The sequence below is a fragment of the Vipera ursinii genome (genome assembly GCF_947247035.1).
Source record: "Vipera ursinii genome assembly, chromosome: Z".
NCBI lineage: Eukaryota > Metazoa > Chordata > Lepidosauria > Squamata > Viperidae > Vipera > Vipera ursinii.
The window spans coordinates 29,295,966-29,322,159 of record NC_139517.1 but is presented as its reverse complement, the minus strand read 5'-3'; the positions used below and the strand labels follow the sequence as shown (position 1 = coordinate 29,322,159).

The 26,194-nt window shown below is 38.8% G+C and overlaps 1 protein-coding gene across 1 annotated transcript in view; it reads right to left on the bottom strand.

Annotated features, from left to right (window-relative positions):
• Positions 1–332: 332 nt before the first annotated feature.
• The window catches only part of MPP3 (MAGUK p55 scaffold protein 3), an 80,509-nt gene continuing 54,647 nt past the window's right edge, over positions 333–26,194 (bottom strand). The window contains exons 13-18 of the mRNA XM_083376269.1: positions 25,753–25,917; positions 23,458–23,538; positions 4,761–4,854; positions 3,696–3,804; positions 2,284–2,406; positions 333–609 (exon numbers count right to left, since the gene is read on the bottom strand). Of these exons, the coding sequence (XP_083232395.1) occupies positions 430–609; positions 2,284–2,406; positions 3,696–3,804; positions 4,761–4,854; positions 23,458–23,538; positions 25,753–25,917 (752 nt within the window). The 3' untranslated portion in view covers positions 333–429. The remainder of the gene's footprint in view (positions 610–2,283; positions 2,407–3,695; positions 3,805–4,760; positions 4,855–23,457; positions 23,539–25,752; positions 25,918–26,194) is intronic.

Below are 26,194 nucleotides of genomic sequence, written 5' to 3'. Positions count from 1 at the left end.
CTGCTTGCTCAACCAATCACAGGAGGGGGGAAGGTTTATTATTGTGTTATCTGATATTGCAATCCTTAATTGAAGGATTCTATCATTTATTAGGAAGTTACAGAGTTGGCATATTTTTCTCTGTAAGGTTTCCCAGCTATTTAATCTTTGTCAAGATAACCACAGTTTGAATCTCAATTGCAGAGCCAGAAACAGCATTTAAATATCCAGAACTGCTTTCTAAGAGGACTCACACATACCCTGGATTGTATTGTGCAATTTTGCATTCCATTCTTTTAGAGGAAGTGATTAATCAGAATACGGTTTTAGTTGCAGAGATTCTCTTTCCAGCTTTTTGAACAAACTGGCTGCAGCAGCAACCATTTTCCCTTTTTAACCATCCATTCTATTTACAAATTATTATCTTCTTTTTTGGCATAATATGGCTGTCTACAACTTAACCCAAGAGACAGGCACCCAAAAACAGTCTGTGTTCAGTTTTTCCAATATGGTTTTCAATTGGCTGCAGGCACTCTGGAGATCTTCCTTCACAAGGACAGTATCGATTAAGTGGCCATATTGTTCCTCAATGAAGGCTGCTGAGTTCACCATTTCTTGCTGCTCCTCGTCCTGCAAAATGAAACAGAAGGACAATAGGAAATGACTCTTGGCTAGTTCACTAAAAATGGTTTTGAGCTGCAATACACTTTTGGCACTTCCTAAGGAAACAAAAAATCCCACAGGGTAATTCTGCAGAAAGCAGAACTGGCTAGTAAAATTTAGTTCAGGTAGTCCTTGATTTATGGCCACAACTGGGATCAGAATTTCTGTTGCAAAACAAGGTGGTTGTTAAGTGAGTCACACTAATTTTACAACCTTTTTTTTGCCTGTTATTAAATGAATCAGTGCAGTTGTTAGGTGAACCATGCAGTCATAAGTATATCCAGCTTTCTACAATGATTTTGCATGGCAGAAACAGGCTGGGAAAGTCCCTAATGGCAATCAGATGATCTGAAGACACTGCAACCATCATCGGTACATGCCAGCTGTCAAACACGAAAATCTTTATCAAGTGACTGTGGGGATGCTGTGATGGTTATAAGTGCAAGGACCAGTTATAAGCCACTTTTTTCAGTGGAGTGGCTTTGGTCACTAAATGAATGGTTGTAAGTCAAGAATTATCTGTAATAAGCCAAATATATTGAGTTACAACTATAATAATTTAATACATTTTTCTTTGGCTGTACATTTATTTGCCAGTCACGTAAGAATTCACTAAATATGGAATCAGCTGGAACCAGGTCTAATTATAATTAGAAGATCAAGGACATTTAAGTCATGATGGGTTTATGCCCCACTGATTACAATGGATTTATTCTCTGAAGGAATACCAGTTTCACACATTACATTAAGCCATTATGAGATTTGTTTGGTTTGCATTTAATATGTTGTATGAATCCAGCCATTGTGATTTAAAAATTAGATTTATGGCTTAGAGCCATATACAAATTCACCAAATAGTGATTTATTGAATCCATAACAAGTAAGCCATAGCTTAGCTTAATGAGTGCATATAATAAGAATCTGGATCTAATCACCAGAGTATAATTTTCCAGCAACAAAGACTTTAGAATGCAATATCTAAACAACAATGGGGAAGAGATAATCAAAGATAGCCATGGAGTACATGTAACAAAATCTGCAAGATAAAGAACACAGCATCAAGAACCAAGTCACACTCCTTTTGTATGTGCACAGGATACTGCCACGTGTGTAAAAGGTCTGGAATTTGGATTATGACATGGTGCCCATCATCTTGCATACTTTGACTTGGGAGGCCGGTGTGTGGTGTAGTTGGTTCACATGGTGTGGTAGGATGGAGGGTTTGTTGTCACTGTGTGTTGGGGGGAGAGAGCACGGGGGGGGGGAGGCTCAGCTAATCTCAATGTACACATGTTGTATTTGACAATAAAGGTTTATTATTATTTATTATTTAACTCCCTACAGGCAAACACTGTGGGGGATACTGTAAAAACAAATATTGGAATGCATAAATCAAGGGCAATAGAAGAGATAAAAGGAGAATCCAAGGAGAATCCAATGAAGTAAATAACATTAGAAAGACAATGAAAAATGGGTGATCCCAGTCACTTTGGTCTGCATGGCTACCATATCCTTTAGGTCAATTTCTCGTATTGTACACAGATGACCTTCCAGTGAAGACAGTCCTCAGCAGAGGTAAACGTTGCCCTGCCCGTTATAGATTCCTCACATGAAACCATCCTTTTAATACAAAATACTTACAAGCGGGACAAAAATGTCCTCTGTCAGCAGAGAGGCTGGTGTGTTCTTTTTCTTTTCAGAGACAAGAGGCTTTACAAAGACAACATGGGGCTTGAATTCTGCTGTCCTTAAATGTTTCACTGCCTGGAAGCAGAAACATGCAAAATGGAAAATTGTGGCTGCAATTTCTTAAAGGAAAAAATTGTCATTATTTCTCGATTTGATGGCCTGAAGGAATCTCTGAAGGTATCTTGAATTTTGTTGTAATATTGCTTTGTAATCTAACAGTAAATACAATAAAAGTGGCACTCATTGATAAATAGCACTGAAAATATACACCAAGATAAAAAGGGCTATAAATTAATAAAAATTAACAGTATCTGGGAGAATAGCCTAGTGCTGATGAAATTATCTTTTGAAACCCTCTGAAGCATTTTTAACTGTTCAACTTAAATAGCAAATGGTAATTAGTCAACTGATAGCCAACTGAATGCTACCTGCTTGAAAATGTGCCTAATCCTGCATTTCCAACCAAATTCACGTTATTAAAAGTAATAAAATGTTAATATGAAAAGGAAAATAATGTAGAACCTAAGACACTATATATGTTATTTATTTATATTTATTTTGGATATTACAGGTGCAGACTTTGTAGAGAGGCCTCAGAGGCAGTCCAACAACACATAGTGTCAGACACTGTATAAGTTGCACGCAGGAACAGCATACACTGAACAACGCAGTCAGATGATTGGCATTAGCCCACTGCTCCTTGGTGCAATTAGTGCAGGTTCGCATCCCACCAGGCTCAAGGTTGACTCAGCCTTCCATCCTTCCGAGGTAGGTAAAATGAGGACCCAGATTGTTGGGGGCAATTAAGCTGACTTTGTAATAATGCCGCTTGGGGGGGGGGAAAGCCCTAACAAGCAGGCATATACATAGAATGAAGGCTACTGCTAAGCTTGTAAGCCACCCTGAGTCTTCGGAGAAGGGCGGGATATAAATGGAATTAAAATAAATAAAAATAAAAACAGCTGGACAGTACGTGGTCTAATCATCACCAGATCCAAATGAGAGGTCCTAAAGAAGGTTGTGGAGAACAATAGGGCTAAAATTCTTCCAGATCCAGATGGACAGACAGCTCTACTAGCCAATCAACCAGATATCTTGGTGGTAAACAAGGACCAGAAGACAATGATAGATGTAGTGGTGCCAAGTGACAGAAATATCATAAAAATATATAATACAAGGCACATCTGAAAACAACACAGCATATTTCCACAAGGAAGTTAATTTGTAATGCATCTGTTAGTTGCCACAGTTCTTGCTACACACGGCTAATTTCTTTCTAAAAGGCCATATGTTGTCCATGGATACGATGGACCCTAAACTGAAAAGCAAATCTGGAGCACAGTTTTTTTTAAACGTTAATTTACCTCAGGCACAACATCCACAAGGCAAACTTTATTTTTAGACATGACAGACTGTATCGCCTCCAGGCTTGTCCCATAAAGATTCTCCTTATATTCTCCATGTTCTACAAACCTGGAAAAAGTGAGGGAATTAAGTGAGAAAAAGCAAAACTGAACACCAACCTCAAAAGATGCAGCATGCAAATGTGTCAAATGTTTATTATAGCATAAAATTGTTTACTCTTTCTTTTTCTTTTCTATTTTTAATAATTTGCTTCAGGCCACAAGATTTGAAAGGGATTACTCTTTTTGAACATTTCACTTTCATCAGGAAAAGAGTAACTGTTTAGAATGCAAAAGAAAAAAAAATCTTACACTTAGAGACATCTATTCACTTTCCCAAACACGACACAAACATTATAGCATTCTGAAATGTAAAGCTAATCTCAGATCTGCTCAGCATTAGCATGTGGAAGGACCTTTTAATACTCTCAGCCTATGGTACTATTCAATCCTTAAAGCAGTGATCCTCAGCACTGTCTCGATATGTTGCAACTTCAAATCCCAGAATTTTTACTTAGCATGTTATGGAGTTTAGGGAATGCAGTTCCAGCATATCTGACGACCAAAAAAAGCATGGCTCATGGAATACAGGTCTTCAATTCATGCACTAAAAGGATTGTTCAGCAATTCCTCCTTCCGAGCAAATGTGAACTAGGGAAGTTCAAGCAAGAAGAGATCTTGGATCATCTCAGAACACTGTCTAATTTTGTGAAGTGTTGAGAAACTGAAAGGAACGCATATAATTAATACAACATATTAAGTAAACAAATCCAGCCCTAGTAAACTCTCTCTTTGGTTACATCCCAACTGGAGAACATTTACAGCCAAACAGAACTTCCCATTATTGCAGCCCCAAACTGAGATAAAATACACTTCTCAAAGTTCTTCTACCCATGAAGTTAAAATCTCTATCAGTAAAAGAGAGCTACTCCAGTTAGGCTCTCAGATGATACACGTCATGAACTGGGCTTAATACAAGAAAGGACATACTTTCATTTTCCCCCAGCACCTCAAAGCAAAACTTACTTGTTGTGCTGTATATCAATCTCAAACGATTGTTTCGAAACAAAGTTGTATTCCACACCCTCCTTTTCATGACTCTTCTTGGTCCTTGTGGTATCTGGGAGAGAGGGGAAGTCAAGTTTAGATGACGTGACTGTAGAACATTTTGCTTTGCATGGCAGAGTGAACAGGGATAGGAATGACACTGGGACAAAATGAGGCAAATCAGAAACAAAAGAAAAATTATGAGAAAACAGCACTGCTGTCAGGAAGATTTCTCTAACTCATCTCAGGGTATCTGCCTGTGATGATTCAGAGAAGAGCTATATCTCTTGTGCCTGCTGTAGTGCTATACTATTAATTTCCCCACAAATTTTCAGTAAATCTCTTAGAAAAGAGAACAGTCTACAAAAAAACCCCCAAAAAACCGCCATACCTCTTACTTCAGTCCAACAACATGCCCCTCAGCCACACCTCTAGTAATTTTGTACATGTCATAGCAATGCTTCATCTATGCTTCCCCCAGCAGAACATCAGTGATGTTATAGCAGAGGATGTGAGTTTGTGACCAGAGATCTTAGAATAACTATCTCAGAAGAATGAAGTAACCCACACTTGCTTTTTATTACCTATCACATCTTTCAGTAACTATTAAGAAGTGTGTATTATAGCAGAGGCAACAGAATTTAGAGTATGTAGATGGGCAAAGACACAGAAGTCAACTTTTTCCTGTCAAAGTACACTTTATCAGCTCAGTCCCCTCCCAAAACATTGAACTACAACTTCACCAATTCTCAATCAGCATATTATCTTGTAATGATTTGCAAAGTCCGCCCTAACAAGATCTTTTAATAGTTAAATTACTACCTGTGTGTGCCTTTGAGACAGTGTGCCTGAACAAGTTCCCGCAGTTTTCTTGGTAAGATTTCAGAAATGCCATTGCCATTACCTCCTTTCTAGGGCTGAAAGGAAACAAATGGCCTAGGAACACCAGCTAGCTTTGTGTCTGAGGCAGGATTATAGATTTCCAACCTTATTGAAAGTCTGATTTTTACAGCACCAAGAAGACTGCACACAGATCTGCTTCATCCCACATAAGTGTATGTATGTTGCTTGTTTTTCTAAGGCAGGGATTCCCAACGGGGGGTGTGAGACAATATTCCAGGGGGTACGAAAACTCAGGTTTAGAAGTTTCAAAATTATAGTGTATATCCATAACCAGGTATTACTTTTGTAAGGGGTTGGTTAGGGTTAGGGTCAGAAGCATTCTAGGGGTGCAGGGTATAGAAAAGGTTGGGAACCGCTGGTCTAAAGGTATGTGCTGCAAAAGTCCTGCCTTCACCATCCCTGTGTAGATTTCCCTCTGTGCCTTTTACTAACGCCAGAAATAACTTTACATCTGGTCTGACTATTAGCATTTATATAATCTCCTAATTCGTTCCTGAAAGCAGGCTTTCCCTTTCAATGGACAACCAGCTTGCCTGCCTTGCATTTCAATTATTCAATACTTTCCATCTCTTCTAGTGTTCTAGCTCTTATTTCATGTTGGCAATTTTAAAATTTCAACACAGAGTTCAAACCATCCCCATCCCATACCCTTATTCTCAGTCTATACAGATTATTTCATTTCTTAATGCATTTAGGACAAAAACAACCCATTTCCAGCCCACACATTATGAAACGTTTCATTTTTTTAAAGCCTTTTTTATTTGCCAGCACTTTCTAAAAGCAGTAAATTCTATGTAAAATCAATAAAGTTTTCAAAAGAACAGATGCACACAGAGAAGAAACAGGGACGAAATCAAGCTCTCTTCTAATGGACAGGGGAGGAAACCAAAAACAGAATTAAAGGAAGGGAAGCTGTTCTACTTTTCTGCTTTCTGCCGATCTTACTATCTGCCCTTTTATAATAAAAGGGCTGTATTCACATTAAGCTAGGGGGTCTGAGTCAGTGGGTTGTGGTTCAGTTGCAAGTAATTTGGGGAGGAGGGAGATGCAAAAGAACAACAACAACAAAAAACACCCAGGCTAATCTGCTTTAAGAAAATAAAATTGGATGCTGTGAAAATCCAATTCCACTTTGCAGCAATTCTGCAGGGGACTTCCCTAGGATAAAGCGGGGAGCAAAACTCTCAGAAATGTAGAAAAGATGGATACTTCTAGCCTTCTTATCAAAACCATTTGCCAACTGCAGCATTTTTTTACCTATTCGTTGTTGTTTTTATTAAGGGGAAGGGGAGTCAAATGCAATCATTTATCGTTCTGAGTGGACATGATACTGCAAAAAACCCTTGGACTGAGCAAAACTTAATCTCATGTGAATTTAGTGGCTGCATTCACACATTATTCTAAGTCATATATGCATATGCATATTGTTCTTCTGCTTCACAGGAAGCATTTGTGCAGAACAGAAGGTGAGTAAGAAATTTAAAGGATAACAGAAAGAAAAAGATACATACCGTATTTTCCGGCATATAAGATGACTTTTGAACCCATGAAAATCTTCTCAAAAGTTGGGGGGTCGTCTTATACGCCGGGTCGTCTTATACGCCGGAAAATACGGTATATGGAAATAGGAATTGGGTAGGAAAAATATAAAAATAGGTTGAATGCCAGGTCAATGGGATACTAAGGAGTCTAAGGTAAAAGCAGAAAAGATGGTCACAAGAATGAACAGATGCTGAATGAATGTGGACTGAGTAAAAATTAACTACATATGAATACAACATGTTGAAGTACTTATTTGAGAAACCGAATAAAGACCAGATTGCAAAGCAAATATGTTAAAGAAAAGGGAATGGGTTGAGAGAAAGGAAAGCACAGAGGAAAGCATAGTTACAGGTAGCTGATGGAGTCCTCAAAAAGAAAGAGAGGAAACATTTAAAAATGTCTTTAGAAATGTGGAAACAAGGCTACCAAAAATATAAAAATATGAAATGGTTTGATGAATAATGTTGACATAAACTAGTTTTATCTACCGTATTTTCCGGCGTATAAGACGACCCAGCGTATAAGACGACCCCCCAACTTTTGAGAAGATTTTCATGGGTTCAAAAGTCGTCTTATACGCCGGAAAATACGGTAATGAAGTGGGTAGAAACATAAATATACTGAATTATTTTAGTTTTTTTTTTTATTGAAAAGTTTTAAAAATACAGTTTTCCTTTAAAAAACCCCCTTCCCCCTCCCTCCTCCCCTCCCTACCTCCCCCCTTCCCCCCCCTCCCCCCCTCCCTCCTCCCCCCCACCTCCCCCCAACCCCCCTCCCCCCCCCGGACTTCCCAGAGCTAAATACAAGGTATATATATATAAAAAAGCAATCATAAACAACCATATACTAACAACTATAAATTCTAAAATCCATCACTCTCTAACTTATATAGGATCAAACAAAACTTAGCATTATTAAATATATATAGAAGACAAAATAGAAAAAGAAAAAAGAAAACGAAAGAAGACTTATTCAAATGCTAGATAAAACTTCTTAACCCTGTACTTATTCTGGATAAACTCAATCCATTTTCTCCATTCCATAATATAATGTTCTTGCGAGTAATCTTTCAAATAGGCCGAAATCTTCGCCATCTCTGCCAAGTCGGAAACCTTTAAAATCCACTCTTGTATAGTCGGCAGTTCCTCTTTCTTCCAATATTGACCTATCAAAAGTCTTGCTGCCGTAACTAAATTCAACATCAACTTAGAGTCCACAACTGTAGCGTCAACAATTATTCCCAACAAAAAAAATTGCGGACAAAACTTTATCCTCCGTTTAAAAATCTTCTGCATATTCCACCAGACTTTTATCCAAAAAGCCTTGACCTTTTTACATGTCCACCATATGTGAAAATATGTTGCCTCTTCATCACCACACCTCCAACATTTAGGCTGATAATTCGGATACATACTTGCAAGCTTTTTAGGATCTAGATGCCATCTATAAAACATTTTGTAAAAGTTCTCTCTTAGACTTTGAGCTTGAGTGAATTTTACATTCCTCACCCAGATCTTTTCCCACGTGTCCATTGTAATAACTTCCTGAATGTTTTGGGCCCATTTTATCATACAATCCTTAACAAGCTCTGTTTCTGAATCGATCTCTATCAATGCAAGATATATCCGTTTAATATGTGCTGGTCCTTGATTTCTAATTTGCTTTATCAAATTTTCATCAGTCGTTGCAAATCCATTTTTTTGGTCTTCTTTCCACCTGGCCTGTAACTGAATATATTGAAACCAAGTCTGAACAACCTTCTCTTCTCGCAAGAAGCTATATGATTTCAAGCACCAAATATTCCTTTCCAAACTTAAAATTTCCTTGTAAGTAGTCTCATCATGTTTGAAACCAGCATGTATATTTTCTATTGCGTGTTTTGGGATTGCCCACAATGGTATCTTACTGCTTAACTTATGTCTATACTTCTTCCAGACTCTCAGCAATGCCTGTCTTAAAATATGCATCCTAAACACAGTATCTACCTTCTTATCATAAAACAAATATGCATGCCAGCCAAACAACAAATCATGGCCCTCAAGATTTAATAACCTCGATTGTGTCAAATTAATCCAATCACTTATTCCTACTAATGCAGCAGCTTCATAATATAATTTAAAATTAGGCGGGAGAGCTTCCGGTGGCGGCGCGGCGCCGAAGACAGCCTCCCCTGGCTGCCCGCGGCTCAGCTGTTTGTTTTTTCGCCCGAAACAGCGCCGATCAGCTGTTCGGGCGAAATTTAAGCCCCCTCCTCGGGAGAAGAGGAGGGGGTGAGGCCCCAGGTAGGGGTAGAGTTCTCCGAGGCCGCCTGAGCTTGGAGCTTGGGCGGCTGAAGGATCGAACTCCCCCGAAGCCTGGGCTGCTCCCAGCTGGCCGTCGTCTCTGCTCCGAACTTCCTGGAGCAGAGCCAGGCGTCTGCGAACCATCCCTGCCTGAAGAAAGGACTATGATTTAAAGGAGCAGGCAGAGCGGTACAAGAGGAAAAGGTGAAGAGGACTATTTTACTGTACTCTCGAACTTGTTGGACTTTTTAAACTTTAATTGAAAGTGCGTCATAATTGAGGATTAAAAGATGGCGGCTAAACCTCCCTCTAAAACTCTTCGGAGTGGAGGATCCTCGCCGGTGCAACAATCATCACTACAGGCATTGCACCCTCCTGAAGTGCTGACATCGAAGGATTTGCGAGATGCCTTGGATAAACATGCCCAGGTACTTTTGGAATCAATTAATCAATCAATTGCTGATAAATTTGCACAGATGGAGGAGAAATTGGAGAAATTTGAGGAAAGAATGGAAGAGAGGATGGAACAGAAGTACAGCGTGATGAAGGTAGACATTTTGACTTCAGTGCATAAAGTGGCGGAATGTGTGGAAGATTTAGATGAAAAAGTGGATGATTTGGCTCAAAGGAATGCTATACTAGAAGTAAAAGCGCGGGAGAATGAAATTGAAAGAGGCAAGTTGGAAAGGGAGTTAAGCCATGCCCAATATTACCAGATGCAGTTTGCTGTCAGAATTAGAGGCTTAAAAGAGAATGTTAAAGAAGATTTAAAGCAGCTGATCTCTGAGGCTCTCGAAGGGGTATTGAACCAGCCAGCATCTGAAATAAGAGCAGCTATGGATAAAGTGTTCCGTGTGAATTCATGGATTGCCAGACAGAGAAAGTTGCCTAGAGATGTGGTGGTTTATTTTGCAAAAAGAGAAATTAGAGATCAAGTTATACAAGCTGCCTATGATGCTAAGGTTGTGATTGCTGAACAAGAAGTCTTGGTTTTAAAAGAAATTCCTCCAAGGATTTTAAGGGGAAGAAAGGACTATACATTTCTTGTGCAAGAGCTCAAGCAAAGAGATATAAGGCTCAGATGGGAGATTCCAGATGGGCTGATGGTGATGTATGAAGATAAAAGGTATAGGCTGATTACTGTGAAACAAGCACGTGATTTCTACAATAATGTCTTAAAAGCAACCCCATTAACGCTCCTGGAAGCTGGAAAGGGATCTGGAGAAGAAGAACAACAAGAGGAGGAAACAGAGGAAAATGGTGCTGGAGGAGATCAAGCTACCATCTCTTTGGATGATCCTAGAGAGCAAAGAGTGACGCGTGCTGCTTTAAAAAGAGCAAAGAAAATAAAAGAACAAGATCAGCAAAAGTCTTCAGATTCTTCACAACGCATTCATAGCCAAGCTGTGGGAGGAGCACGGCCTAAAGTAACCAGTCCTATCAAAGCTGTGGTCCAAGAGCTTTTCGGGGATATACATGGCAACTAAATTTTTAACCTGGAATGTTAATGGACTAAACTCACCGCAGAAGAGGAAGAAAGTTTTTCAATATTTAAAACAATTTAAGATAGATGTTATATGCCTGCAAGAAACGCATATTAGAGTTTTGGATCAAAAGTATTTATTGAACTCGAGGCTGGGTACGCAATTTGTTGCTTCTGCAGAGAATAAGAAAAATGGAGTGGTTGTTTATGTTAAAAGTGCCTTAACAGCGGACCTAATTGAAGCAGATAAGCATGGAAGATATGTTATGATCGAGCTGTTGTTTGAAGGTAAAAAGACGCTTTTAGTTGGATTATATGCACCAAATCAACAACAAGCTGACTTTTTTAGTTTACTTCATACAAAGCTTACCCAGTTGGATTATAAATCCTTTATTTTTATGGGGGACTGGAATGGAGTTATGGATGTACAGTTGGATAAGGCTGGAGCCTTTAAGCGCATTCCAAGTCACGCTAGACTGCCTAAATCTTTTTTTGAAATGAAGGATGACCTGGAATTGCGAGATATTTGGCGTGAGAGACATTTGCAGGAGAAGGATTATACATTTTATTCTGATAGACACCAATCTTTTTCGAGGATTGATTTTATTTTGTTGACTAATGATTTTCTTTTGAGAACTAAAAAGGTGAAAATCTGCGCAAGAATTATCTCTGATCACAGTCCAGTGTGGTTGGAGATTGATAAGGAAAGAGGAGATAGACGCTCATGGCGCGTAAATGAGAATTTGTTTAGAAATCAGAGAAATGTGGAAGAATGCAAACAGCGGATGAAGGATTTTTTTGAGATGAATATGAATAAGGGTACCTCTATGGATATGGTTTGGGATGCTAGCAAGGCCTATATGAGAGGGGTGTTGATATATATGAATAATAGACATAGACGTGCAGTGGAAACTAGAAGGAAAGAACTGGAGAATGAAATAAAGGAAAAAGAAAAGGCTTTGATTTTGAACCCAGAGGAGGTGAAGATCAAGGAGGCTATTAGATTGTTAAGAGGACAATTTGATAAATTAATGGCTGATCAAGTGGCGACCAATCTGCGGTTTGCTAGGCATAATACTTTTTGCAATGCTAATAAACCAGGCAGATGGTTAGCTTATAGACTGAGGAAAAAACAAAGGGCATCTAATATAGATAAGATTGAGTATAAAGGAAGGGTTGTGTATCAACAGAAGCTTATTAAGGATGCCTTTGTGGATTTTTATTCGAAATTATATACTAAAGAGGACATTAATGCAAAAGATATTGATACGTATTTGGAGAAGGCTAGCATCCTGGTTCTTACGCAAGTACAAAAAGAGGGGATTAACCAACAGATTACAGAAGAAGAAATTTTTACAGCTATTAAGGAACTGAAGGTGGATAAAGCACCAGGCACTGATGGCTTGACTGCGGCCTATTATAAAAACTTGCAATTAGAGATGATAAAACCGTTAAAGGAACTGTTCCAGACAATCCAGAGGGGGGGAAAGGTGCCCCCGTCTTGGAGAACAGCTTTTATCTCTTTGATTCCGAAGGAAGACCAGGATGCTACTTTAGTTAAAAATTACAGACCGATATCGCTTTTAAATACAGATTATAAGATATTTGCTAAGGTTTTGGCTAATAGACTGATGAGGGTTCTGCAACAGGTGATTCATGGGGACCAAACGGGGTTTATTAGTGGAAGACAAATGAAAACTAATGTGAGACATATAGTTGATGTGTTAGAGTTTTTGGAAAGGCACAACCAGATCTCTGCTGCGCTAATCTTTTTAGATGCTGAAAAGGCTTTTGATCAATTGAACTGGCAATTTTTGTTGAAAGTTTTAGACAAAATGGATTTTGGGGAAAAATTTTTACAACCGATTAGGGCATTATACCAAAAACAAACTGCCCGAATTATAGTTAACAATAGTTTGACAACAGTATGTAATATTGAGAAGGGCACAAGGCAAGGGTGTCCGCTATCGCCCTTGTTATTTGTGTTAACATTAGAGATATTATTGGTTAAGATTCGGAATTCGGAAAAAATTAAGGGGATACAAGTTGGAGATCAGGATTACAGATTGAGAGCATTTGCAGATGATCTGGTTGTTACAGTGACCCAGCCAGAGAACTCTGTTGTGGACCTGATGGAGATAATAACACAATATGGGAAGGTTTCTGGATTTAAAGTAAATATACAGAAAACTAAAATTTTGGCTAGAAATATGACAGTTTCGCAGAAGGCTCTCCTAGAAGGATTAACTGGATTTGAGATTGTTAAAAGGGTTAAATATTTGGGGGTGATTTTGTCGCCCTCTAATACAAAGCTATATAAAAATAATTATGAAAAGTTATGGGGGAAAATTCAAAAAGAACTGGAGAGTTGGGAAAAATTGCAATTGTCTTTGTTGGGACGGATTGCAGCAGTGAAAATGAATGTCCTGCCCAAATTTTTATTCTTATTTCAAATGATACCGATTCTTAAGAAAGACTCTAACTTGGAGGAATGGCAGCGTGGTATCAATAAATTTGTGTGGGCAGGGAAAAAGCCACGAGTTAAACTTAAGATTATGCAGGATACTCGTGAGAGAGGTGGCCTTAAAATGCCTATTTTAGTTTATTTTGATAAATATTAATTTCTCACAATAATTATATACTACCAGCTATCCTTCTGTCTGTATTTGAAAACTTTACTCATCCTTAGTAAATACTCCCTCGAGGTACACAAATTCATCTACTTGCTCTACTTTTTCACCATTTATGCAACGTGAAATCTATCTGACATTTGATGCAAATCGTTCGCATTCTCAGTCAATATCATCTGCATGCAAAGGTACACATACATTCACATCCTCAATTCTAACATTATCACAAATATGTCTTATCCAGAATATCCAAGGAGACATCATATAGCATATATTGTCATACTTCCTGCTCAATACTTAACCATTTGCTGCTAATTTATGACAATGTTCTACAAAAATTAAAAAGGTTTTGAAAATATCCTTCCAAATAAATGGAAGAACAAGAACTTTGCCTCTGTCATATGGGAAGCAAATAAAGCATATCTGAAGGGTCTTTTATTAACCAAGTCGCAAAATGAAAAAAAAGAATATAATGGATGGAAAAAAGAACTAGAAACCAAAACAAGAGAATTATAACAAATGCACAGAACTAACCCAACAAGATCACTATGAAAGAATTTCAAGAAGTCAAACAACAATTGAATTTACTGGAAATGGGAGAACCACAAAAGATGAAGTTTGTTACATAAAATAACTTGGGACGTGCAAATAATCAGGGAAAAATTTAGCATATCAAATTATGGAAAAGAATGATAACACAAATAATATCAGCTATAAAGGAAGAGGCCAAAATGTTACATACAAGGTAAAAAATTATAGAAGAATGGGCAGCTTTTTAAGGAACCATTTGCCACAACCAACACTAAAGGCCGGCGTCAACTTCCCTCCGTCCAGTGCGCTCCCACAGAGAGGGCCTCCTCAGGGTGCCACCGATCAAAGAATGCCGATTGGTGACCCCCAGGGGGAGAGCGTTCTCTGTGGGCACGCCAGACCTCTGGAACCGCCTACCGGTTGAGTTCCGGATGGCCCCGACCTTCACTCCTTCCGGCGTGATCTCAAAACTTTCTTTTTCGAACAAGCTGGCCTGGTCTGATGGGATGGGGTTGGGTTTTTATAAATAGTTTTAATTTTAATATGTATTAATTTTATGGGCATAATGGTTTAATGGCTTTTTAATTTTTGTATTCTATTTTTATTGTGTATTGCCCTGTTCACCTCCCTGAGTCCTTCGGGAGAAGGGCGGTATACAAATTAAATTATTAAATTAAATTAAATTAATAAAGTGGACAATAATTGAAAATGTTATCCTAAAAGAATTTAATGAACAACATAGATAAATATTAAGTAAATCTATAAATATCCATGAAACACAAGAGGCAATTAAAAGAAACAACTTGGAAGCCACTAGGTACAGATGAAATGACAACCCAGTATGATTAAAAAAAACTTTACGAATTGCTCGAACTACTGACAAATCCAATGAATGAAATTGAAGAGGCAATGGCAATACTATAAATATGGAAAGAATACATAATTTTGATTTACAATGAAATGAGTAGCCTAGTACAAGCCACAGCAATACAGATGAATTTCTCTGCTGAATGCTGACTATAACATTTTCATAGTATCAGCTGAAGCAAATAAAGAAATGAATTTCCAAAATAATACATATCAACCAAACAGGCTATGTGCTGAAGAGAAACATAAATGAGATTTAATTAATAAACCAGGTTTATTAATTAATATATTATTTTTAACAGAAAAAAGGCACCACTAATTTTGCAAGATACAGAAAAGCTTTTGATAATTCAGAGAGGGTATTTTTATTTGCACTACTGAACAAAATGCATCCTGGAGAAGACTTATCCAATTTTGGGTAAATTACCCAAGCTTGGGAAGCACTGGTTTAAAGCATGAGCCATAATTGTATATCAACAGCAGACATTAAGATCATGGCCAAAAGCCATGATCTGGTCTCAAATTCCATAGAGAAGAATATAAACCAAATGTTATGCAGCTGATATAGTATTATTCTTTACACAACCGTCAAGTTCAATAAGACAGCTAATGAAAATAAACCAAAGCTTTCATGAATTCTTTTGTTAAAAAAAGTCAATGTTCAAAGAACAAAAATGTTTACAATATAAAAAGGTAAAGGTTCCCCCACACATGCGTGCTAGTCGTTTCCAACTCTAGGGGACAGTGCTCATCTCCGTTTCAAAGCCGAAGAGCCAGCGCTTGTCCGAGGACATCTCTGTGGTCATGTGGCCAGCATGACTAGACGCCAAAGGCGCACGGAACGCTGTTACCTTCCCACCATAGTGGTCCCTATTTTTCTACTTGCATTTTTATGTGCTTTCAAACTGCTAGGTTGGCAGAAGCTGGGACGAGTAACAGGCGCTCACTCTGTTACGTGGCACTCGGGATTCGACCCGCCAAACTGCCAACCTTCTGATCGACAAGCTCAGCGTCCTAACCCACTGAGCCAATATATTTAACCTAAAAAGATTTCCTGGCTGTCAGGTATTATCTGGCTGTCAGACAATAGATTTAGTGAAATATGTGAGTTTCTTATCTGACAGGCAACAATGAAGAAATATATTGAAAGAATGGAAAAATAAAAAAAGAATTTATAAGAGATTTTGAAAAGTGGAAAAAAATAAAGTTTTCTTGGTTAAGATCAAGTGCAACTATTGAGATAAACTTGCTTGTTTCAAATGGTGCCAATTCAAATCCCAGAAATAGTTTATAAGAATGGCAAGCAATTACGGTAATAAATATATATGAATGGAGAGAAAAAATCTATGGAAAAAATTAAAATTTTACAAAATTCGAAAGACAGAGCGGGTCTTGCTCTGCAACATTTCAAATTATATTACAGAACAAGCTGACTGTCATGGTTACCAAATGGATAAATTCCTGAAATAGCAGGATGTCAAAATTGGAAACACGGACCTAGCTAATAGACTTCATAAGTATTTATAGTATAGGGACATCAAATGAGACAAAATTTAATAGAATTTATTAAATGACAATGTTTGATTTAAAAATGGAACTTTTTGAGAAAATTTATGAGTCCAGCAATTTCACTGCTAGCAAATTCTCAAATGCTGCTTCATGGTGGAGACAACTCTAGTATGAAAAGTACAATTATATATGTAGAATAGATGAACAGATTAAAGACACAGCATATAGCATGGGTAATATCTACAATTTGTTGGAAGAATAAAAACTTATTTCAGAAAAAAATGATAGAATTTGAAATACTTATGCAGAATTAAGACCATCTATTGGGGCATATTGATTGTAGTAATATGCCCCAATACACAAACTATTATTTTGATATGACTCAAAGATAAAATTAATCAAAACTCTGACAAAACAGGTGAAAAGGAACAATACAACAATGTAAAGAACTGTAGAAACAAGGCAACAAGTTACAATTTAAAATAAAATAGGAACAAAATGTTTTACAGATGGGCTACGATTTCATCAATAATTGCTAGGGTTGACAAACTGTTTATTAATACATGTTGTAAATGCCACAATACATTTTGTCATATGGGATGGACATACAAAAAAAACTTCAGAAATATCAGAAATAAATGAACAGCAACATTTGAAGAATTTTAGAAACCAAATTTGAGTTGAAACCATGTTTTTAATTAAGCATTAGTTCCAGGACATATCAGCAAAAAGTAATAATAATAATGATTTATTAAGGTACGTGTTGACAGCCACAATAAACACTGAAAAAGATGCACACTAATAAACAATATCAGACTAGAAACTTAAACTTGGGGAATATGCATTAATAGCAAATTAATAAAAGTTTGATCAAATTCAAACATGAATGGCTTCCATTTATTTTATGTTATGCAGCAAGCCAAATTTAAATATTTACGGTGTGGTTTTTAAGGGGGAAAGGGATTGATTAAAGAACGAACTTAGAAATATATGAAAATGTTAAATCTTTATGAGTATTACATATCAAGGTACAATGAAGTGCAACCACTTAGTCAATAAAATTTTTGCATTTTTTTCTTATAGGTGATTTATTTTTAAATAATTAACTGTGTAAACATTAAGATATTAACATCCAACTCATGTTTAAAGAGACCGTTAAAATAGTTTTTCTTCATCCACAGCTTCTTTCATGTCATCGTTTCACTATGCATGCTCTTTCATACCTTCCATTAGCCTAACTTCACACACTTCTATGGCACTCTGTAAGGTAACTTTCTTTTTCACTCTATTCCAAGCAACTTCCATATCCGCTTTTTATTCATAGTGTTGTGATATTAATTTGTCTTACAATACTTTTTTTCCTGCAATTGTTCTTGTTTAGATAGGATTTTTAATCCATGACTTGATGAATAGCCATAACTGGCTGTCCTATGATTGACCTGCATTTTTCAATTAATATTGGAAGAAAGACTGCTTAGGCTGCTAGTTCCTCTTATTTACTCTTGTGAGCTGTGAGATAACAAAGTTCCAGTTCTTACACCATTATTTCTCTCTTTTGTTGTAGCAAGCATTCAGTCCCAGCTAGATAAAGGTTCCCCCGCACATGCGTGCTAGTCGTTTCCAACTCTAGGGGACAAGCGCTGGCTCTTCGGCTTTGAAACGGAGATGAGCACCGGCCCCAGCTAGATACTTAATCCTAATCTTCCTTTGCTGATGCCTAAACTGAGCGATTCCCAGGGTAGTGGGGGAAAGAGAAATCTCAGAACTACAGAGCTTGCCCAGCAAAAGCAGCCATTTTGTGAGTTGAATTCTGAGACTATCCTTGGGCCTGGGGCTCACCATGACACATGGAGTAAAGTCTTCTGGTACTGTAAGTAATTCATTGGGACAATTTAAATAAATATGATGCCATTTGTTTCAGCCCTGGCATCTCTTTACATCTTTCAATTTCAGTGTCCATTCTACAAATTCTAGAGTAGCAGGCAACACAAGAATTTCAGAAAACATTGCTTGACTCAGATATAATGCTAGGACACAATAGGTAGGTTCACAAATCAGGCTAAGGAAAAAACAAGCAATATTGGGTGAACACAAAACATATTAAATAACTGGAAATGACTAATTAAGGTTAGAATTATGGCATGTGGGGAAGCTGTTGTAAAAACACAAAAAACCTACTGGCAATTTCCCTACCAAAGAAAGTAGAAGCTTTAAAGAAAGCACGGTCTTATAGTGTGGACTTCCTATGGACATCTCTGGTTACTGTGAAAATTAAAACAAGGAAAACCTAGTTTAGGACAACCTTCAGTCTGATCCAATAGAGCTGTTCCTGTTTTATATTAGATATTGTATTTATGGGAATCTAACTATTAGAAGAAGGAAATAGCTAGAACTCCAATGAACCAAATATGTGACAGCTGAAACACTATTCCATGCTATGTTTATAAAGCTCTTAGGAATGTGTTACAAATCCTAGCAAGCAAACCAAAGAGAATCCCTTGGACCAGGGCTTGTCAACCAGTGGTACGGGTACCACCTGTGGTACATTGGCACCTGACAGGTGGTACGCGACTATCCTAGAAAAGTGGTACCCGGGGAGGGGAATGAGCTGAATCGGTGGCAGCACTGCACAAGCCTGAGCGAGAGAAGCGCCAGGATCAGCACTTCTTCGGGGCTGTCAGGGCTCAGCAGAAGCGCCAGGATCAGCGCCAGTCTCCAGCTGGAGCTCGGCACTGATCCCGGTGCTTCTGCTGAGCCCAGAAGAAGCACCGATCAGCTGGAATGTTGCAGCATCTCCAGGGTCTTGTGGTTTACATTCAGATGCTTGGCAACTGATTCATATTTATGATGGTCACAGTGTCCCAGGGTCATGTGAAGTGACCAAAACATGCTGCAACCACCCAGCAAATGGGGGGAATAAAAACCAAACATACCCCCACCCCACCCCTGCTGCCAATCCTCAACAGAAATGCTCATAATGAAAACCTCAGGCAGGAGGAAGAGCGCCGCTGGGTGGGCAGGCAGGTGTCTTGCTCGGCTGTGGCTTGGGGGGCACTTTTTTCAGTGCCATTGTAACTTCAAACAGTCACTAAGCAAACTGTTGTAAGTCAAGGACTACCTGTACTTCATCACTTTTTTCCTTTTTTTTTTTTGGTCATCAGGTTTTTGACACCTTGCTAGGCGACTGGTGGTACTTGGATGTTGCCATATCCTAAAAGTGGTACAATGGGTGAAAAGGTTGAAAAGCCCTGCCTTGGACAAACAATCCCCACCCACCACACACTCCTGTTCCGTCCAATTTGTACATGCAAAAACACACATCTGACACAAATGGTCCCATGGAAATAGAAAACAGTGTCTACATTTATGATGATCCCACTGGAGAAAAGTCCCATCTGTGCTGCTCTCATGGCATGAGAAATGGACAGAAAAACTGAACAGAGCAATTGGATTATGCGACATATGGTCACACAGAACAATTATTTAAGATACGCTAGGATAATTATTTCTATCACATGTTCCAGATGGACAGGCTGCCAATTCAACCATCATGCACATACAGCAGATCTTTGCAAGATTTCAGCACTGATAATAAATGCAGCAAGTTGTGTGTGAATAATAATAGAAGCTTCAAACAATTAGTGCTTGTGTTCTGCAAGTTTTCTGCTTGTTTTTTTAAAAAAATGCTTGCTGATTTGTGATGCCCTTGGGAAGATATAATTTAAGAATTAACTAAGGTAGAATAATTTAGGATGGCTGCATTTTGCCATCTTATTGGAGTCACTAGTTGCCTGGGAAGCCAAGGAGAGAGAGAGAGAGAGAGAGACAGACAGATATTTGCCAGGTAAACAAACTCTCCCAGTCAAAAGCTAACCTTCAGGTAAATTTGCAAAAGTAAGTCATTTTTTACAGTAGTGGATTACACACTAGCCAAAAGGGAGGGGGTGATTTTTAAGATGCCAAAAGATGAAAAGATTCATAGAAGCATTCCAATTCTTAAATTCACTCCAATGTTCCCTTAACACTCTCCTTGGGTTAAAAAATGTACACACACACACTGTGGGGTTGCTCTGAAGGCGGCAAAAAAAGGAGAGGGGCGGGGTTTGTCTAGCTCCACTCACTCCAATGTGGCTCAATAGAGGCAGCCTGTACAAGGAGGAGGGTTTTTTTCTTTTGTAGCATTTTTCTGTAGCAATTTTTCTTTTGTAGCATTGATTTCATGTTATACGTTTTTCAATATGTAGGTACTTTTTAGGTCAGGGGTCTCCCAAACAGTTTCATAACTTCTCTTATCCCAACCAGCATGTTAACCTTATGAATAGATAGTTTATCTGCTGACTGTTCATCAAGTGACCTTTTTTTGCTATGTTTTATCCTGGGACGCGGTGGCTCAGTGGGTTAGGACGCTGAGCTTGTCGATCAGAAGGTCGGCAGTTTGGCGGGTTGAATCCCGAGTGCCGCGTAACAGAGTGAGCGCCTGTTACTCGTCCCAGCTTCTGTCAACCTAGCAGTTCGAGAGCACGTAAAAATGCAAGTAGAAAAATAGGGACCACTACGGTGGGAAGGTAACAGCGTTCCGTGCGCCTTTGGCGTCTAGTCATGCCGGCCACATGACCACGGAGACATCCTCGGACAAGCGCTGGCTCTTCGGCTTTGAAACGGAGATGAGCACCGGGCCCTAGAGTTGGAAATGACTAGCACGCATGTGCGGGGGAACCTTTACCTTTATCCTGGTGTATTATAAGCCTCAATTCATGGATCATCACCTTGTAATAGGGAGGGGGCTTCCACATCCTAGTGACTCTGGGGTATATTTTTGAAACTGCACACTCTCAGAACACTGACCCAGAAATGGCCAGATCAGAGAGAATGGATGAGGCTCATCATGATTCAGTGGAAAAGGAAAGGGCAACTGAGAAAACCAAACAAATACAATCAGGACAACATTTGCATGACCACTGTAAGTGAATTCTTCAATCTGGAAAGTATTCAGTAAGCTACTGAGTAAGGAAGGGCAGAGAACTAATATGAATAATGTTGGTGCTTACGATATGACTGTATCCGCAGACAGAAACAAAAAGTGCACACACACATACGCACTCCCCACATTCACGTGTGAAATATCAGAACCAAGGAACACTTGATATTATCAGAGCAGAAATGCCATAGTGGAATACAGCAGTGACTTTCTCAGTCTGAAGTAAATAAAACAGACTGGAATTCATCTTTATACAAGAGGCTCACCAAATCTTCTGTGGACAGGAAATCTCACAGAACAAATGGAGAAACCATCATTTTTAGCAAGAGTGCAAAAGTCAGTGCTTAGATATATTCCCCCCAAAATGGCAGAATGGTCTCGATCCAAGTTCAAGGTGAGATTTCCTATGTTACAATGGTCCAGGTTTATGCCTCAAGCACAGATCTAGAGGAAGTTGATATTGAAAAGTTCCTAGAGTACCCTGTTGACCCACTTCACAAATTAAAGTATGTCACAGTCATAATAGGCAATGTGTATATTAGAACATTACAATAAAAAAGCATTTAGAATCATGGGAACAAATGGATTTGGTATGTGAAACAAAGCAGATGATTAACAGAATACTTCAAAGATCATCTATTGCAGACATGTCAAACACAAGGCCCGGGGGCCGGATCCGGCCCGCGAAGTGGTTTCATGTGCCCCGCGAAGCCATCCTGGAAATAGTGAGGGAACAGCCCCCACTGCCTTGGCCCTGGCCCAGAGACCCTCCTTCTGCCAGAGACCCTCAGATCTGTCCCACTCCTGCCCAGGCCCCCATAGGCACCCTTGATGCGAATGATGTAGAGCTGGCCACACCCACCCAGTAGGCCATGCCCACCCTGGCCACGCCCACCCGGCCCCCTGAGGGCAACCGCAATGCTGATGCGGCCCTCAATGAAATTGAGTTTGACACCCCTGATCTATTGTTTGCAGCAAATACCTTCTTCTAATAAGCTGAAAGATTTAACTGCTGGACAGACAGTATCAAAAATACATTGACTATATACTTTGCAAATTAAAATATTGTCTTAGCCAACAAAAACAAGACCTGAGTTTTAATTCAGGAACATCTTATGAATTCCAATTTAGAAAGCAACAAAATAATCAGACCAACAAGATACAATCTCAGCAACATTTCATTAAGGTAAGCAATGCGGGTAAAATAAGAGGTTTAATATATTAGACCGAATAAGCAGAATGTTTGGAGATCACTCTGTACCAAGATCTGTGATATCATCGAAGCTGAAACAAAAATATTCCAAGTTGTAAATAGCAAAAGAAGGGGAAATGGCTGTCTGATTTGTTGAAAATAAATGAGAAAAATGCAAGGCAAAAGAAATCAGCAATAGAAGAACATTTATCCAAATAAAAAGCAACTGCTTTCTCAGCCATAACATATGACTATGACAGCTAGATATTAAGAAAGTGTGGATGAATTAAAATTAATGTGTTTTCCCCATTATACTGGGGAAAACTGTTGCGTACCATGAACAGCAAGAAGTAATCCTTCAATCTTGGATAATAGAAGTTAATGCTTAACTACTATGGGCATATTATGGAAGCATGAATATCTGGAGAAGACTATGATGGTTGGAAACATAGCCGGAATGAAAAAGTTGTCAGCAGAACATAAGATGGCCACATGCTTTTACCGATAAAACAAGCATAAGCTTCCAAAAATCCAAGTAGTTATTTATTCCCAGACAATTCTGGCAAATTGATGTCCATTAGTATGTGAAAAGATGGTAATGACTGAACTACTGAACAACAGCATCCTCTAAGTCATTTAGAGAACATTGCCATTGCGCAGTTTGATACTGGTATTAATAAAACAACATAAATAGAGATATAAACAACTTTGCATTTCATGGGGACTAGATACATCTTTGGGGAGTGAAAAGTTTCTTACGTGGCACAGCAACTCCATATTCTTGTGGATTTTCTGCCACTACTTTCTGCTTGAGTTCATTTAACCGAGATCCCAAAGAACCTGAGAGATCAGAAGAAGAAATGGGTGAATAGGCAAAATACAAGGCATAGGCAGAATAAGCCAACCACAAAAAGATTAAGCCAGCATTTGATTGGCAGCTTTATTTATCTTGGTTCTACCCTTAGAAGTGAATCAAATAAGATATTATGTGCACTGTTAGCAATAATCTTAAAAGCTTTCTAATAACAAATAAAAGAGCCTTGGTGGAGCAGTAGGCTAATGCCTCCTTAAGTAACACCAGCTGCCTGCAATTAGTGCAGGTTCGCATCCCACCAGGCTCAAGGTTGACTTCCATCCTTCCGAGGTAGGTAAAATGAGGACCCAGATTGTTGGGGGCAATAAGCTGACTTTGTAATAATGCTGCTTCGGGGCCCCCGAAAGCCCTAATAAGCAGGCATATACATAGAATGAAGGCTATTGCTAAGCACATTGATTTGTGCTTAGAGTGTAAGCCGCCCTGAGTCTTCGGAGAAGGGCGGGATATAAATGGGATTAAAATAAAATAAAATAAAATAAATAAAAACTGCCATGTCCAATAAGCTCAGGTCTTCTGGTATGATTCCTCTCCAGATCAGAGTGCAAAGCTTCTATTTATTCTACTGGGCATTCCTAGTTTTCCAATGCGAACAGCAGGCATGGAATGAAAGGCTAGCAGTCCTAAATCTATCATCTCCTCCTGTCCAATGACCCTCATTTAGATCCCCCACACAGCTCAAATCTATTTCAAGTTTACTTTTTAAACAGCCATATAACTCAATGCTACTAGTTTGAAGGGCACTAAATGAAGGTTTTGCTCAAGCTTCATACCTTATTAGCTTTATTTTCCAGTCTTTCATTTTTCAAGCAACTGGCCTTCCTTCTCAATTTAACTCAGAAGGGAAAGGCATCCAGCAGAGTTTGTTTGGAAGCTGTGTGCCTCTGCAGTGCTTCCGGAGGACCAAGCTGGCAAGCCAGCCTAACCTGCTGCTTTCCCATTCCTGGATAAGGAAATGGATAGCAACCTACATCCTGCTCAGTGGAAAAAGTAAAACACAGTGGGAAAATGCTAAATTGCAGAAAGGAAGAGGGGTTAAGATTGCTCACGCAGGTTTATTTTACATTTAAACCAATTCTTCTCAACCCTGGCAAATTTAAGGTGTGGCTGGTGGGAAAATTTTGTCTGAAAGTTACCAAGATTCAGAAACACTGATATAAACAATTTTGAAGTATTTATTTTTGTTACATGTTTATCTTTTTTTCCCCTCCAGGAGGTGATAGTACTCTGCATCATCCAACAACCAATTGTTAAAAGTTTACAATTTCCAGGTTAGGAAGCAGAATCCCTGTTCGCAAAATGAACAGGAGGAACAGACTGATATCCCCATAGCCTGATTTGAACTTCTCAGAGGTGTCAGGTGAGCCTTTGAGGAAATAGGATGCTGATTCTCATCCAGTATGTTTTATTTTCTTAAAATCTGAAACCCTCAATGGAATACTATGTACATATCTGCATATTCTACTCAATGTACCTTCAAAGAAATATGCTTATCAGGCTAAACCCAAGAATGACATAGGCAGAATCTTGACAGATTAAACCCTTACTACTCTCACCGTGACAGATATGCCCAGAGAGATTCCAGGGAGCTGCTATGCTTACTCTCTCCCTGTCACCTATCCAGCTCACGGTTATGCTGTCTTTTGTCTCCTCTTTCGCCTCTCTGGAACACCCCTTCTCCATGCTGGGAACTGCTACTGCTCCACTGCATTCCATCACGCCAGCTCCCATTCTGAAGGCACCATCTTTCACAGTGTTATTCAAATCAAAGTTACTCAGAACTAATTACAAGAGGTGTGATCCTCTGAATTATCAATTTTATATATAGTAGAATAAATGACTACTTAATCGGAAACTATTTGGATTGTGATGAAGATGGATCCAAAACCCAGTTTTCTTCCAACACGATCCTTGATACAAACTGCTAATCTCTACAGCATCCCGCATTTTCCTAAAACGATGAGGACTTTGGGGTGCATCTTTCAGTTCGTCCAGTTTGAAAGTGTTGGTCTCCATTATTTATGTCAGTGTTTTTCAATCTTGGCAACTTTTAAGGCATGGGCTCACTGGTGAATTCGGGGAGCTGAAGTTTTACCAAGGTTGAGAAACACTGATCTGCACTATGTCAACAATCAATTCCCAGTAACAAAATGGTGTTCTTTTTACCCAGAGCAACTCACCAATTAAAACCACAAGTCTCTTCCTTTCACCAGGCTGCTGTTGATATTTGATGACTTCCTCATAAGTGAGAAGTTCTCGAGTGGAGTTTTGTTCACTTTGCTTGGCTTCATTTGGATCACTCTGTTTCTCTTTTCGGCTCAGTCGGAAACTTCGTCGCAAGCCAGCTAAAAGGGCAAAAGTAATACTTTTCTTCTCTGTGTTGTTCAAAACGTGTGAAAGCTTTAATCAACCCTATTCAGTCTGCTAACTGATGATTTTCAAACTTCAAAAGATTATAGCATCTCCTTCTTATTAAACTGTTGCCAATCAAGTCTCAAAAAATAAAAATGTCCATATATAAAACAGGTAGTCCTCAACTAACTACTGATGGCTTAGCAACAATTTGAAGTATCTCCCCAAAAGGTACTTATAATTGGTTCCAAAGTCCCAACACCACCACCC